This window comes from Prionailurus viverrinus, chromosome A2 (genome assembly GCF_022837055.1).
Source record: "Prionailurus viverrinus isolate Anna chromosome A2, UM_Priviv_1.0, whole genome shotgun sequence".
Lineage (NCBI taxonomy): Eukaryota > Metazoa > Chordata > Mammalia > Carnivora > Felidae > Prionailurus > Prionailurus viverrinus.
Genome location: NC_062562.1, coordinates 151,732,408 through 151,748,020, shown reverse-complemented (window position 1 = coordinate 151,748,020; position 15,613 = coordinate 151,732,408). Strand labels below are relative to the sequence as shown.

General features: G+C 50.3%; 1 protein-coding gene across 1 annotated transcript in view; it reads left to right on the top strand.

Moving 5' to 3' along the window:
• Positions 1-1,023: 1,023 nt before the first annotated feature.
• SLC13A4 (solute carrier family 13 member 4) overlaps positions 1,024-15,613 on the top strand; it is a 46,805-nt gene continuing 32,215 nt past the window's right edge. The window contains exons 1-3 of the mRNA XM_047849304.1: positions 1,024-1,362; positions 1,530-1,731; positions 7,195-7,323. Coding sequence (XP_047705260.1) covers positions 1,633-1,731; positions 7,195-7,323 — 228 coding nt within the window. The 5' untranslated portion in view covers positions 1,024-1,362; positions 1,530-1,632. The remainder of the gene's footprint in view (positions 1,363-1,529; positions 1,732-7,194; positions 7,324-15,613) is intronic.

The window sequence follows — 15,613 nt, the reverse complement described above, 5'->3', positions numbered from 1 at the left end:
TGAAAGAGATGGGTCATCATAGCCCATCCTACGATGGCAAGATAACCTCAGAGGGAGCCTAGACTGTCCACAATTACACCTGCCTTGGAAGTCAAGAAGAACTGGTTTTCTGGGGCCACTTCTCCAATCACTTTACATTTAGCCTGGGGATCATTTCCAACAGGTACAGCTGTTGACCATAGAATGCCATTCTTGAATTCTGTGAATTCAGGAAAACATGGGTGACCTGAGCCACGTGTCCATTCTGGGAAGAGAGGCTGACAGCTTCTCCTGATCTCTAAGCAGCAGAAATTCCAGAGGGCAACAGCTGCTAGGGCCCTGACCCTGAACTTGTCAACTTCTTCCCTGCCCTCCCACCTCCTTCCTCCTTGCATACCAGCCAAAGGTAGCTTTCTGCTTCAGTTTTTTTGGTAAAGAGCCTCAAAGAGGAGCATTTGAGCACCTACTCCGGCCAGAAAGACCACTGACATCTGGGCACCGAGGGCCTCGGAAATGAGACCGTCATCTAGACTTATCCAGAGAGGTTGCTACCCTTCCCATTCTCCCTAAAAAGATCTGCGGTCTTTCTTAGAGGCTAACACCCTCTGCTGGTCCAGATGATTCGTACTCACTCAGATGCTGAAGCAAATGATCTTTGTCACCAGGGATATCTGAAAGGCGTAATATTGTACACTCTGGGGGCCAACTTCCCCCTGAAAGATTATATTTCATTTTCTCCCTGCCACCGAACACATCTTCCTAAGGACCAGGTTAGTAAGTGGCTCTCCCAGGGACAGCTCTGCATAAGTGGGATGGTGTTTACCACGATGATGATGATCGTCACTCCAGCCCCTAGGACGTTTGAGAAACAAAAATAAGCTTTGCAAGTTGCCTATAGCTTCTGCGGACTCAGCAGGCCCCTGCTGGGACCAATCAAGAGCTGCCTTTGGAAGAGATCCGGCCTCATTCTTTCCAAAGTACCGATTGGCTTTGAGGAATGGGCGGGGCTGCTGCCTCCTGTCCGGCTTCCCATAGGTGAAGGAAAGTTAAGGTGGGCCCCCAGCGAGATTTTTGTCCCGGGACGACAAGGACAGTCCTGGGGATTTTTTTTTCCCCCTGCTTTGGAGGCCCCAGGCTCAAGGCAAATTATAAGTGGGAAACCAATTGGAAGGAAAGAAATTTGAACCGAGTTAAGGTGCCAGAAAGAGAAGCAGCCCTATCTGAAGTCTGCATCTGCCGCTGACAAACTTGGGGGGGGGGGGGGTGCTGTGTTAAGGGAAGGGGGTTCGGCAAGCACAGGTAGAGGAGAGGCCGGTACTGCCCCAACAGGCCATCAGAGAGCGGCAAAATGATGGAGGGCCCTAGAAAGAAGTCACTCTAGAGGTAACCGCACGAAGGGGGACCCGCTATGCCTCGGCTCACGATCCTTTCCCGCTCCCTTTCTGCTGGGCGCAAAACCATGCTCACCAATCCCACCTAAACAAGGAGGCAAGGAGCCCAGCCTTTTGTGCAAACGGGAGCTGTAACTGCCCTCCTTTTCTGCCCCCAAGACAAGAGAGGACTCTTGGAAGCCGAGAAGGCTTTGAGAAGTCCTTTCCGGACTGAGCCGTCGCCGGAGGCCCCTGGCGGCCCGCCCGCGCACAGAGGTCCACGATGGGCCTGCTCCAGGGCCTTCTCCGGGCGAGAAAGCTGCTGCTCGTTATCTTCGTGCCGCTGCTGCTGCTGCCTCTGCCCATGCTCCACCCCAGCAGCGTGAGTACCGCCTGTCCCCGCCTGTCCCCTCCGGTCCCTGCCGGGCCGGGCGTCAGGTGCCAGGGCGGGGACGGCGAGGGATGGGGTGCGACGCGTCTCTCGACAGGGTTTTCTCCGGGGCTCAAGGCCTGCACGTGCCTTTCTGCGGTAGGCTCAAACGCTTTCTTCCCCCAAACTGCCACTTCAGTCCCTCTACCCCGTTCCCAGGGCCCCAGCCGCGTGGCCCCCTGCCAGGGGGGGAGTCTGGAAGGGCGGCTGGACCGGCTGGTGGGTGCTACACCATCCCTGGGTCGCCCGAACTGGCCACGGGACGCGCGCGGTGTCCATACGGAGAAGGACACGCTGCTGGGCCAGCGTTTGTCCGGGGTCACATGGGACCATCTTCCTGTGAGGGAGCTGGAGAGAGGGAGACCTCCCAGGAAGGACCCTGAGGGGGTGGGGTGGGGGCAATGGGCAGGCAGGGGACTGCCCTTCGGGACTGGGACTGGGGTGTCTCTGTGGAGACCCTCTGCCCCACCCACCATCTGTGGACCGGCCATGCCAGCTTCTGATAACCATGCTTTGAAATGCAATCGCTCAAGTTCCCTCTGAACTTCACATTCAAAGCAGAGCTTGGCATATTGCCCCAGTCCCCAGCGCATGGCCCTTTGATTATCTGTATCCGCTGTGTTTTCTCTGTGCCCTTGAAGGGGGGGGGGGGGGGGGGGGGGGGCATTCAATGACGCCATAAAAAAGAAATAAGGAAGCTCCCAACTCTAGCCCATGACCTGATTTTTGACAGGGTCTGCACGAACAGAGATACCGAAAGCTCGGGCTCTGCCTTTGGCTTGCTTTTCAGACCACTGTTGGCCTCCCTTTCCCTTTCTGTCTCCCTCCTCCTCCTCCCCCTCCTCTCAGGGTCTCTACCCCGCCTCCGGCTGCCACTACCCTTAAAACTTCAGGAAAAATAAGCTAAGAGAGGTTAATCATGTTTGTGGGAGGGGGAGAGATTTTCCAGGCAGCTCCCTGAGTAACTTGGTAACCGACATTGAGTTATAAAGTTAAATAGAGGGGATTAGAGTGGCTCGTCTTAAAAACAAACTGGCTTAAATCTTTACTAGAATAAATACCCCAGAGTGCCAAGGAGACGCTGATTAACAGCAGGCTGGGATTAGCAGACAGTGATTGCTGCTGACAGTTTTCCTGGGCTTACACCAGTCAATTCTCTGATCTGTCCAAATGGGTTGGTTTTTTCTTCCTTCCTTCCTTCCTTCCTTCCTTCCTTCCTTTCTTTCTTTCCTTGTTTTTCTTCTTGGTTTGTTGTTGTTGTTTTTTTACTCAATGTCAGATTGCATTTAAGGGAGTGTTAACCAAAGACATGTCGCCCTCTTCTCCATGGAAGTATCAGGCACCTCTGTGGCCCCGAGTCAGCCCTGTGTTTGGAGACCACGAGTCTAGGGTGTGGTGTTGCCTCCATTTCATTCTGAGGCCCTGGCTTTGAGCTTCTGAGTCACCAATGACAGTAAGAAGCATCCACAAGAAGAAAAAAGAAACCCGTTATTGAAGCAAGCAAAATAATCAATAAACTCGAAGGAAGACAGGTGTTATCTTAAAGAGGAAAGAAAAGGAAGGGCAGCTGGGCCTCTGCTCTGTTTGGATCTGTAAAGATTCTTCGAAGAGATTTTTAAAGCTGGACTTACTGAGACCAAGAGACGTTGCCCTTTCTTGACCTAGCCCCTTCTGTCACCTTAGAACAGGGTTTCTCGACAGCCACACTAGTGACATTTGGGGGCCAGATAATTCTCTGTTGTGGGGAGGGCTGTCCTGCGACTGTAGGGAGTTCAGCAGCACCCCTGGTCTTTACCCATTAGAGGCTAGCAGCACACACTGCCAACCCCATGATGGCCAAAAATGCTTCCAGATATTACCAATACCCCTGGGGCGGGGTACAGAATCACCCCCTGCTGAGAACAAGTGCCTTTTAAGAAAGTTGACATGGGGGCGCCTGGGTGGCGCAGTCGGTTAAGCGTCCGACATCAGCCAGGTCACGATCTCGCGGTCCGTGAGTTCGAGCCCCGCGTCGGGCTCTGGGCTGATAGCTCAGAGCCTGGAGCCTGTTTCCATTCTGTGTCTCCCTCTCTCTCTGACCCTCGCCCGTTCATGCTCTGTCTCTCTCTGTCCCAAAAAATAAATAAACGTTGGAAAAAAAAAAAAAAAGAAAGTTGACATAACACTACCTCAGGCACCTGGGTTAGCAGAGGGTGGATATTTTGACTCCCTCCCTCGGGACAGCCAGATGGAGCCTGGGGTGGTCCATGCCTTTCAGGCGTAGCTTTCTTGCCATCTACCCAGTTTGCCCTGCAGAGACGATTTCTCCGTGTGTCCCAGTGTCAACAAGGGCTCTGCTCCTCTTCTACGATGACATAAAAGCACCTTGAGGTCACCGGGACAAGCCAACACATAGAACGTCTCTGACCCATTCTTACTCCTGTGCATTAAACTTTTAGACTCTGATATTTAATCCTCAGGATTCCTAAATGGACCTGTTTGCCCTGGGCGGGAGCTGAGAGGAGGGACCCGGCCAGGAGCTCCTGGCCTGCTGTTCTGATGATTCTTCAAAGTGCCAAGCCACAGCTATGTTTTAGGAAGGATTAGAAGGACCTTCCCCTTTTTCCTGACCAGCTCTCTAAAACCAGGGGCCCAGACTCAGTTTACCATGTTACAGAAGAGGAGGGGACAAGGCGGGGGTGGGGGTCATCCATAAATTAGCCCCGCTTCAGTGTCCCTGGTGGGATAAAAGTTACACCCAAGCCCCAGCTTAATTGCAGAAAGGCGTCACAGCCATCTATGACAGCAAAGAAGACCTCAAGCCCCTTCCAGTGAAGTCTGAATGGCACATCACTGAGGTGACCGGGCAGCATGGAAAAAGAACAAATGCACACATCAGTTGGTAGCAGAGTCAGGAAACTTCCAATGTGGGTAAAGCCACTTTTGAGCTTTTGAGCTTCCTCCTTTATTTATAAAAGGCAGCAAAACAGAGCTGGCAACACTCTCCTTTAAAGGCACCGCCTGCATACTCATCCGCCCCTACATACCTGCTGACTAGTGGCAGTGATAAGGGACCTAGGGTTTCCAGAATATTCTCTCCGATAGATAAGAGAAACCTGATAGCCAACAGAGGAACCCAGTTCAGTTCAACCAATATTAATTGAGCCACCTGCCAGACCTTGGCCAGATGTGGGATCCCAGGAGTCCTATAATCAAACCTCACAAGATTTTGGGGGTTATCTAAATATAAGCTTACCCACTGAACTTTGAGAAGGTTCAGAAGGAGCAAAAGGAAGTTTATGTAAATTCCATGGGTGAAGTGGGCAAGAAATATGGAAAGGCCAATCGGAGGCCCTCTCTTGGCCATTCTTCTGCTCTAAGGAAAGTTCAGGGGAAAAAAGGATGATGGTAGGTTATCCTGTTCTTTATAATGCTGGATGAAGGGGCTCCTGGATGGCTCAGTCGGTTAAGCATCTGACTCTTGATTTCAGCTCAGGTCTTGATCTCAGGGCGGTGGGTTTGGGCTCTGTGTTGGGCGTGGAGCCTACTTAAAAAAAAAATCCTGGATGAAAGTGGTTTGCTGACTTCCTCCAAGCCAACCCATCCTAATTCCTAAATTTACCTTGGCTTACCCAAATCTTCCTAATTCAAACTAAAATGATGCCTGGTAGAGAGTTTTTTCTCTATCATTCTTTCTCTTGGTCTGTCATCCCTTCCCACTGCAGCCCCTTCCCTCCCTAACTTAATTTGTGGCTCTGTTATGGCAAGAAAAACCAAAAGTTCTCAGTGAGGGACAGATATTCTGTCCCATCGTTAGGGCCCCCTTTATCTTCAGCTGAGTTACGGCAGACCTGCCATTCTGTTTCTCAGAAAAGAGATGGAAATAAGTGGGCCCAAGTAGGGTAAAGGGCTTCTTTGGGTAGTTTTGTTTCTGCAACAAAGTTGGTATTTCTCTAAATTGCATTATTTTCCAATGGCGCCTTCCCCCCACCCCCACCCCCCTTACTGGTTCTGTTGTCTTATCAGTGACTTCCAAAAGTTTTAACTTCTCTCTGATCTTTTGGCCCCAGAGGAAATCTCAGTGGGAGCTACAGTCAACAATTATTGGGCCCAGTTCCCATTTCTCAAACCCCAAGGCAGTAATCCATGCATATCAGGAGGGAACAAGGTCCCATTCTTCCAAGCTGGGTTAATCACTCCTGACGCCCCTCACTGATCATGGCGACCTTTTGTAACTTTTGTGCAAGAGTTTGAGGAGGCTTGTTCTGAACCCAAGGGAGAGATAAACAGAACAAGATTTGTCAGGTTTCTTGATCACCAGCCAGCCTCAGGGTAGGTCAGACCTGAGCCCAGATGGTTTAGAACTACGTATAAATTGAGGAACCCACAGCCAGCTTGCACCTTCTATACAGTGGCCCTCCAGGTCTGTTGTTAGGGCCCTTGGATAGTGACGTCTCCCAAGAGTAAGCCAGCGGCCTTTCTCAGCACCATTAATCAGAATCATCCCGAGCAACTAGAATTACTAAAGGCTGAGGTTAAGGAGGGCTGATTGTTGATAACAATGTTGTGCCTTTTTACTCCGTGCACACCAGTGTGGTATAGCCAGCAAAGGGAGGAGGCTGGGGAAAACTCTCGTAAATTTCCAGCCCTTCCCTTCCAGGTAGACAGCACTTTTTATCCCCTATGTCCCATGGATGTCTCCCTGGGCATCAGGCAGGTGGAATGAAGTCCCAGGGCAATGAGAACCAGATAATGGTAAGGGTGATGGTTCTCACCCCGGGACAAATTTCCCCACTCCCACCCGGAGGGATATTTAGTAATGTCTAAAGACATTGGTTGTCACGACGGGGAGGTGCTACTGACATCTAGTGGGTATAGGCTAGGGATGCTAAACATCTTAATGCACAGGACAGCCCCCCACAGCAAGGAATTATCCAGCCCAAAGAGGGCCAGTCTCAGAGCTCACATCTGAATTGGTTACACAAATTGATCCCTACTTTCAACTATTCCGAGAACATCTGTGCCCCGTCAACTCGACACCAAAATATCATGCTCCGTGTTAAAGCTATGAACTCCAACTTGAGAGCGGATGATGTCGGGTCTGAGCACTGCAGTTAATTGGGGTCCCCACCCTGCACAGTTTCAAGAACGAGCAGAGCTGGGACATGGTCAGTCTGGTGGCCATCCTGCTGCAAACCACGTGCCAGGCACTGGTCCCCCCCAAGGAGCAGCCATTACTTCACATGCCAAAGCGTGGACCCCGCCACGTGTCCACCAGAGGCCAGCTTTGCACACACACACACCCCCACCCAGGGCTGTGTCCTCGTGCCCATCTTTGACTCTGGGTACCGGCTGCCTCTGCCCCCGGGTCTCGTTTGGATTCTCAGGGGCCATGGCTGTCCCTGTGGCTAACCGCCCACTCCCCTTCCCTTCCAGGAGGCCGCGTGTGCTTATGTGTTGATCGTGACTGCTGTGTACTGGGTGTCTGAGGCGGTGCCCCTCGGAGCTGCAGCCCTGGTGCCTGCCTTCCTTTACCCGTTCTTCGGAGTCCTCCGATCCAGTGAGGTGAGACCGCTTGTGGCCCAGCCCCCTGCTCGGGTCCCCGCCGGGCCAGTGAAAGTGGGCTCAGGGTGAAAGGAGAGCCACAAAGGACTTGAGGAGGGGGTTTTTTTTCACCCTCTGGCACACTCTCTTAGCACTAAGCCTTTGCACCTGCTACTCCAGGTTCCTCGCCCATGACCTTCGTCTCCTTCAAACTGTCTCTTTCAGGAAGCCTTACTTGATCAGTCACATCCAATTGCTCCTACAGTCTGAAACCCTCTAGGAACTGTGGGATTGGTACATGCAAGTAACCTGGGGTTGACCTTTGTCAGTCTTTGGTATGCCCACTTAAAGCATAAGCACTCAAAGGCAGGAATCAGTGTCCCAGGTCTTTGGAACCTTATTATAAACCTGAGCCCATATACAGTAGGTGCTCAATAAATGTTTGTTGACAGAGAAACTTACCATGTTTTCCTGAGTCCTGACAATGTTTTCATCTACTTCCCTTCGAAAGAAAGAAAGAAAGAAAGAAAGAAAGAAAGAAAGAAAATTCGATTCCTTCTTCCCCAACTCAAGATTACTGCGTATTCTTTCCTTGACTGCTGTCTACCTAGAACCTACCTTCTCTGTCCACTCTCTCTCTCTATGGCCTCCTTAAAAGCTCAAACAGAAATTGTCAATATCAAGCCCAGGTTGTGGTCAGCTTTCAGGGCAAACACTCACACCTACCACAAGTGGGAAAGAAGAAACACACAACCAGAAGCCAGAAGCAACAGGAAAGATGGTCCTCATTCAGTAACACCTGGTCTATCTAGACTCTTGTCATAGCACCTGGTCTCTGATTCGAGTTCCCAGTAAAGGTTGAAAGGCAGAGACTAAGGACAGAGGCACAGAAGAAAGATGAAAAGGCATTCATGTCTGCTGGTCTACTAGGAACCAGGAACTATACTGGAAGGAATATATCGGTTATGCAGTACCCCTGAGATCTCTCTCTACAAGTGGGTGTTAATATTCCCACTCTACCGATGAGGAAAGAGGCTCGGTGAGTTAAGACACTCACTCAAGATCACAAAGTAGGAAGCAGCAGAACTGGATTTAAACTCTTATCTATTAGGTTAAAAGTCTATATTCTTGCTCGCTATGCCAGAAGGAAGACGTTCCATAAAGTAGCTTCGTGGTGAGTTATTACTAAGAACGCTGCATCTCCTTTCCTGTGTGATGTGAGGAAGAAATAATGAAGCTGGGCCTATGGGATGCCTTAACCATGAAAAACAGAACTTTTTTGAAAGTCCCAGGCTAGAATTAGGCGACCCTCTAACTGTGGTACTTGACTTCATCTGAATAGGTTGTCTTTCTACCAGATGGACTCAACTGGCCAGTTGTTTGTTTGTTTGTTTGTTCGTTTGTGTTTGGGGTGTTTTGGGTTTTGGTTTTGGTTGTTTCTTTGTTTTATTCTGTATCGTTTCAGTTTTGAGGTGAGAGGGTTAGTGGCAATGAGTAGCCGTAGTAGCTTTACGTGTTCCAAAGAGGATAGGATCCCCTAATCATCGGCAGTGCTTTTATCCCTGGAGATGGGAAGAACAGCAACATCCTGGGACCCATATAAAAGCTAGCCTGTGACCCAAATCATCAGGGGATTGCTCCAATGTGTCCCCTTCCTTTGTGGAAAAGAGAATAGGTAGTTTGGTCTGTGTGCACGCCTAAAAGAAAAACCAACCTTAATGTTTATGTATTTTTGAGAGAGAGACACAGAGTGTGAGTAGGGGAGGGGCAGAGACACACACACACACACACACATTCTGAATCAGGCTCCAGGTTCCGAGCTGTCAGCACAGGGCCCAACCTGGGGCTCGAACTCACAAACTGCAAGATGGTGACCTGAGCTAAAGTCGGACGCTCAACCGACTGAGCCACCCGGGTTCCCCAAGAACAACCAACCTTAAATACGACTTTTCTGAAGAAAAGAGCCTAAGCTTATTCTGCACGTTTCTCTTTAAAAGGGAGAAGCCAAAAGCCAATGAGTCAGGGAATGAAAACAGAAGGCAGAGAAAAGAGTGACGTTGTAGAAAAAATTGAACTTTAACATTCAGAGTGAGCTAACTATTAATTAAAAGATTTCTATCTTTGTATTTCAGGGCGAGCAGCCTCAAAGCCAACAGCTTGCTTTAGCCTTGAAGTAGATGGTGTCCCTATTTCTCCAAGGGCTGCCCGAAGCAGGAAGCCTCAAAGATGTTGCTAGGCAACCGGTCATCCAAGGGCCCGCCCCTTGGCACAGCCAGGCAGGCCAGACCTATGAGGCTGTTGAGTCAGTGGTTTGAAGGATAACTCGACTTTGTGAGGAGAAAAGCAAGACTGTCTGGTGAAGGATTAGGCATTGTCATTGCTGGGGCTGGAGATGGAAAACCCTGGGGGAGCCACAGGGCAAGTCTTAGCATTTGAGGTGAAAGATCCTACCCCATCTGTCTGATAAAGTGGCAATAGCTGGCGATGATATTTAACAGTTGGGTTACAGGAAGCGGCTTAAGCCAGACAGAGTCTGTTGGGCTGGCTTTTTCAACTCAGATCAGAGGAAAATGCCGCTAAGCGGGGGACATGGCTTATGACCCTTTGTGAGTCACCTAACTTTGCAGATAGAGACCTATTCCAAACACCTAATCCACAACCAGCAGCCACACCCCTCCGCCAGCATGCGCCCTGGCTCCCTGGGAAGAGGCAGGCTGGGGATCTTCAGGAGTCCCCTCTGCAGACAAATCACCTACTTGTCCCTCCCCAAGCCCACTTGCGCTTGCCTAGCCCCTTGCCTTGACTCAGTCCTCTCCAATTCCCTCCACCTTTAAAATCCTGCCCAATCACCCTCTATAGTGAAGCCTTTCCAAAGACCTCAGCTGCAAGTGTTGCTTTTGCCCTTGGAGCCTGTGGGATGTCTTTATCCTTTAAATGGTACATCAGATACACCTGATATGAACTTACCATTGACATGTCCTCTCTCCACGAAGATTCGCAGCCCCTAGGATTGGTGGTGTCTGTGGCCTGGATGCAGTGTGGTCTATACTTGCTCTGACCCTCAGTTAATGGTTCTTAGTTGCAAGGTCTCTTGCTGGTGTGGCAACAGTGTCCCCTTCACCTGAAGGAAGGCATGTGGATAGGATCAGTATGACTCTGGGACCATGGCTTTTGTCCCTCATGTCATTCACTCAACATTCAGAAAAATAATTTCTGAGTTCTTGGTCTACCATGTGCGATGTGGGATGTTACAGGTACCCTGAAGGTGACAAAAATGAAACACATAATTTCTGCCCTCTTGAATGTCGCGCCTGATGCTTCTGAGTTTCCTACTGTCCTCTTGGATGTAGGCATACAAATGGTTAATTTGCATGATGATGATTTATTGGTCAGCAGGTGTTAAGAGTTTGTGGGGTGCAAAACTCAGACTTCCGTCTCTCAGTCTTGCTGAAAAGAGATAGAAAATGATAGAAATGGCTCCTGACCTTGAGAAGTTTCTATTCGAACAGAGAGAAGGCACAAACCAGATTGGAAAACACTGAAGACCCGTGCGATAATGCCTCGTTTGCTGGCCTTGCAGAGGCTTCACACAATCCCCCGAGAGGGAATGTTCTAGATAAATGAAATTTACTCCACCAAGTGCCCAACCTTTCTATTGACCACTTTTTGACTGAGGCTTTTTCTAGAAGGCTTTATCATTTCCATAGCCTTTTAAACAGAAGCTGTTGAATACAAATTAACTTTTTCTTTGGAACCTTCAAATTTTCTAAGGGAAAAAAAATTTTCTCAATGAAAGGAGCCAGTGTGGGCTGGATGATAACACAGTTGGGTAACTTGAGTGCTGGCTGAACAGCTGAACCTAAAGAATCTTGAGTAACATAATGGCAGCGGACCGGAGAGAGAGCTCAAATGGAAATATAAAAGGCACGTTATCAGATCTGCCAATGATTCCAAGCTGTATGGGCCAACTCATGTACGATGACAAAATCAATGTTGACAGGATGAGACAATGGCCTGGAACTGACAGAATGAAGTTTAATAGGGATGAACGTTAACAGTTTGTGTGAAAAGGACCCTTGGCTTTTAGTTGAGTACAGATTCAGTACGAATCATCTGTCCACTGGGGTTGCCAACATTTTGAGCATTTACCATATGCTGGGCGCTATGGGAGGTCCTCTACATGCACCGCATCACTTAATCCTCTGTAAAGTGGCTATTATTTTTATCTTCACAGAGGAGTTCAGAAATTGAAGTTCAGAGAGGTTGAGTAACTTGCTAAGGAGCAGAGCCAGGACTCGAACCCAGGAGTGTTTATGATCCCAGAACTTGCTCTCTTAACCACTGGCCAACACATACTGAAACCTGCTGAATGAATACACATATGGGTCCAGAGCATCAGATTCTAGATAAGGAGCTCATGCGGTGGTGGGTAGCCCAGATGTCAAAAATCTAGAATGTGAGTCACATGAGGAAAGACAAGGCTCCAGAGAGATGTGATTTCTGGCTTCTGCAGCTCAACGCACTAGGCTCAAAGGGTCAAACCAGTCCAAAGAGTCCGAGCACCATAAGAAAGACCCACCCTGTCTGAGGGAAGGTGCTGAAATGGGCTGCCACGTGGTATCTGGGCGTTCCCGTCCCTGGGAATGCAAGCCAGGTGACCACGTCGGCGACATTAGAGGTAGACTGGGAGAGGGGTTGGGCTCACAGCGCCCTTTGACTCTGAGACTCTATGATCTTCTTGTTAGCATCCTGCCACTACTTTAGAGCTCAGTCCTGGATTTGAGGTTTGTTCTTTATTTTACCTCCATCGTGACTCTCACTTCTATCATTATATCTGCCATGGAAATCCTCTAAGCCCTTCTAATGTATTGCCACAGCCCAGGAAAGTACCGGGGTCGATCAACCTAGCTAGGATTTACTGTTTCTAGGAGGATGGGAGCGAGAGGGCCCTCTGGGGCACTAAAAGGCAGGGTTTGAATGATCAGGCTTGGTACAGCCTCCGAGGTGCCCAGGGCCAGGAACTACTTCCAGTAGAGATGACACCTGCTTTCTATCTCTCCCCTTCCCAACACACACACTCACAGTCACCCTCTGCTGTCTCCATGGCCCTGCACCGCGGGGCCACATTTCACATTCTGGCTCCTGCCAGGGCGGGAGAGACAGCAAGGCAGCTCCAGCTGGGAAAACAAAAGGGCCTCTGCAGCCACCTGACACTTGAGTTCAATGTCATGAATCTGCTTCCCTGTTTGTTCCTGATCTTTCTGACCTGCCAGATTCCTGACCGTCACCTAGACCCTGGCTCTCTTTGTTTGTTTAAACCGGGGGTGGGGGTGCATTTCATATACCATTCTCCTCTCTGCCTTTCTGGCCTCTGCTCGCGAGGGAAGCTGACCCCGCCTCCACGCAGGCCTGTGGGGATGTAAGCTGAGCATCGGGGCCCGGCCACCTGCCTGAACCCAAGCTACCCATCACCCACAGCCATCCAGACACAGGCCAGTGCTGAGTCTCTACACCCACACCTTAGGTGGAGCCTGGAACCATGAACCTACAGATGCTGCAGCCTTTCGAGGCCAAGTTAATGTTTCTGTGGGAAGAGCTACTCCCTACATGTGAGCCAGCCCCTTTGCCTCTGGAGTCAGAACCCAGTCCCCTGCCTTGGTTTCCTCCACTGGGGGCAGTTCAGAAGGTCCCAGAGAAGAAACTGGGGGTGCTTTATGAGTCGGCATTGCCAGGAGCTAAGCCAACCTCTGGGCCAGGTCAATACTCCTCGGAATCTCTCCGCTTTAGACTTCTCTAGGGTAGGGTTTGCAAAGAATGTTTTTCTAGCAACAAGACCTTTTCTTTAAACCACATCTTAGGAGACTCAGTACATAAAACAGATGGAAGAGGAAATCCTACTCAAATTGGGCACGGAGGCCCAGAGCCCTGGTTGCTTGGGTCCTTCTTCCCACAAGCCTCCTGAAATTTCAGAGGCAGTGAGTGTGGTTTGAAAACCTCCGTCCTTGGGGAGTGCAATTAGGTGATTAGGAGGGTGTTGGAGCCCACACAGACTTACCCAGCAGAAACAGCATTCCTTTCCCCAGGGAAAGGCCGGGAGTCGGCCACGCTGGATTTGGCTGCATCGCTGGGGCAGTGGCTGGAATAAAGAAGCGAGGGCTCCGGCTCTGGCTGGGGGCTCAGCTCAGTGCGGAGGGGGCGCAGACCCAAACGTGCCCTCCGGGGAGGCTAAAAGATTTCACTGCAAAATCGTTCAGATGTCCAAAAGAGCCTCAAAAGAAGTCCATTGCCAGAGAGGCCACCACTAGTCTCCCGAAAGGTGGCCACCTTCCTGGACCACTTGTAGAGCTACCCCCAGCTGACCCCCAGAGCAATGATTGTCCGCATTTCTGGGGCACCCTGCCTGTGCCGGGGGGGGGGGGGGGCTCATCAGACGCAGTCACACCCACCACACCTCCTGCCGTCTCTGCTGCCGCCGCCGTGAGCAAGGAGAGGAAAGGGTCAGGATCCAAGCTGGGAGTAGGGGAGAACGGAGTTTGTGAATCCAGTTTTGTCACTAACCAGTCTCGAGCAACTCTCCTAACCTCCTCAAACTGCCATTTACTCACCTGAAAACGAGGGGAATAGAAATAGCGACCTCACAGGGAGCTCTGAGGATTTTCGACGCTCTCGGGCGGGCAAGTGCCCCCACAGCGCCCCCCGGCGGCAAGGCAGGAAGGATGGGCCGCTCTGGGGCCTCCCCTCCAGGGGATGGCCCCAGGGAGGCAGGCTCACCTTCCTCGGGAGAAGGGCACCCAGCTGAGGCTGCTGAACCGAGTTCCCTCCTTCAAAGTCTAGGAATAGAGCCACGCACACCCTTCCCCTTTATAAAAACTGTTTGAAACATTTTTTAAAGCTTATTTATTTATTTTGGGAAAGAGAGAGAGAGAGAGAGAGAGCACATGAGTGGGGGGAGGGGCAGAGAGCGAGGATCCCCAAGCACACACTCAGCGTGGAGCCCACAGCAGGGCTCGATCTCACGAACCGTGAGGTCATGACCTGAGCCGAAATCCAGAGCCGGACGCTTAACCGACTGAGCCACCCAGGCGCCCCTACGAAAACTATTTCAACCATTTAAAACCTAACATATCTAGAGATCAGTAAGGAATTCCGTGCTCCAAGAAAGCGATATTTCAAGAGCTCATCCCTAAGGGATCTCACCTGCAACTCTCTAACAATTAACTAGTTAGTTAAAGACCAACACCCGGCAGATCCCCGAGCCTCTCCATCCAGCCTGGGTCAGGACACTCTTTCCATGTGCTTCCACTTCACTTAGAAAATTTGGAGGAACCTTTGGTTTCGTATTCAGGCACGCCCTTGCTCCTTATTTCATTTCTTTCTCTTATTCCCTCATTTGGACGTGCTGATACATCTGGCATAACCCTCAATCTTATTTGAAGCTTTTTATCTTTTTTTACCTCTTTAATAATAATAATAATAATAGACATTTATTGAGCACTTCCTATATGCCAGGCACCCAGGCACTGTTCTAAGACCCCGCCTGCATGAGCTTCCTTAAGGCCACGTCATGACGGCTTCAGTGAGCTGGGTGTCGTTACTGTCGCCACTGAAAATGCTGGGGTGCCAGGGTCACAGGGGTTCAGTAGCTTGCCCAGGAGTCTACAGCTCATCTGCAGGGAAAGCAACCATTTAAACCCACCTAGTCTGATCTCCGTTTCCAAGCAGCCTCCTTGAGCTCCCCTCTTCTGAAACACAGGCCAGGAGCACCTCTGCTCTCTGAGCTCAGGGATCCGGCTGCGGAAAAACCGCAGAGCAGAAAAGGCAATAAAACCCCCACCGCAAACATCGCAGAAAGCGCGAGCACTCGACCCAGGGGAGTTGTGCTCGGTTTAGGATCCTGTTTCTCTTTGCAAATAATCCCGACAAGCTTCACAAGCTTCGTTATCTAGTTTCCCAACTCGGAGAATATTAGTCCCAGAGATTAGGTGGTGGGGAGAGGAATGCCCACAGCAAGCATAAGTAAGCAACGCAGCAGCTTAGCAAACAATGAAAATAACCCTCAGGAATCTTGGAACCCTGGTGTTCCTTGAGGGTTCTGAATAGCTAAGATTTTATTATTGAAAAAAAAAAATCAGTGGGCTAGACAGCTAACAAACACCGCCATCGGATGGAATTTTAATTTGTAAAAGTGGGAAGGCAGCCTTGTGCCTCTGCCCGTTCCTGTGCTCATGGCCTCAGAGCAGGTCAGTCTTTGTGTGGATTACTTAGTGACAGGAAGAGCTGCTAAAAATCCTGGTTGTCAATGTGGGGGGCC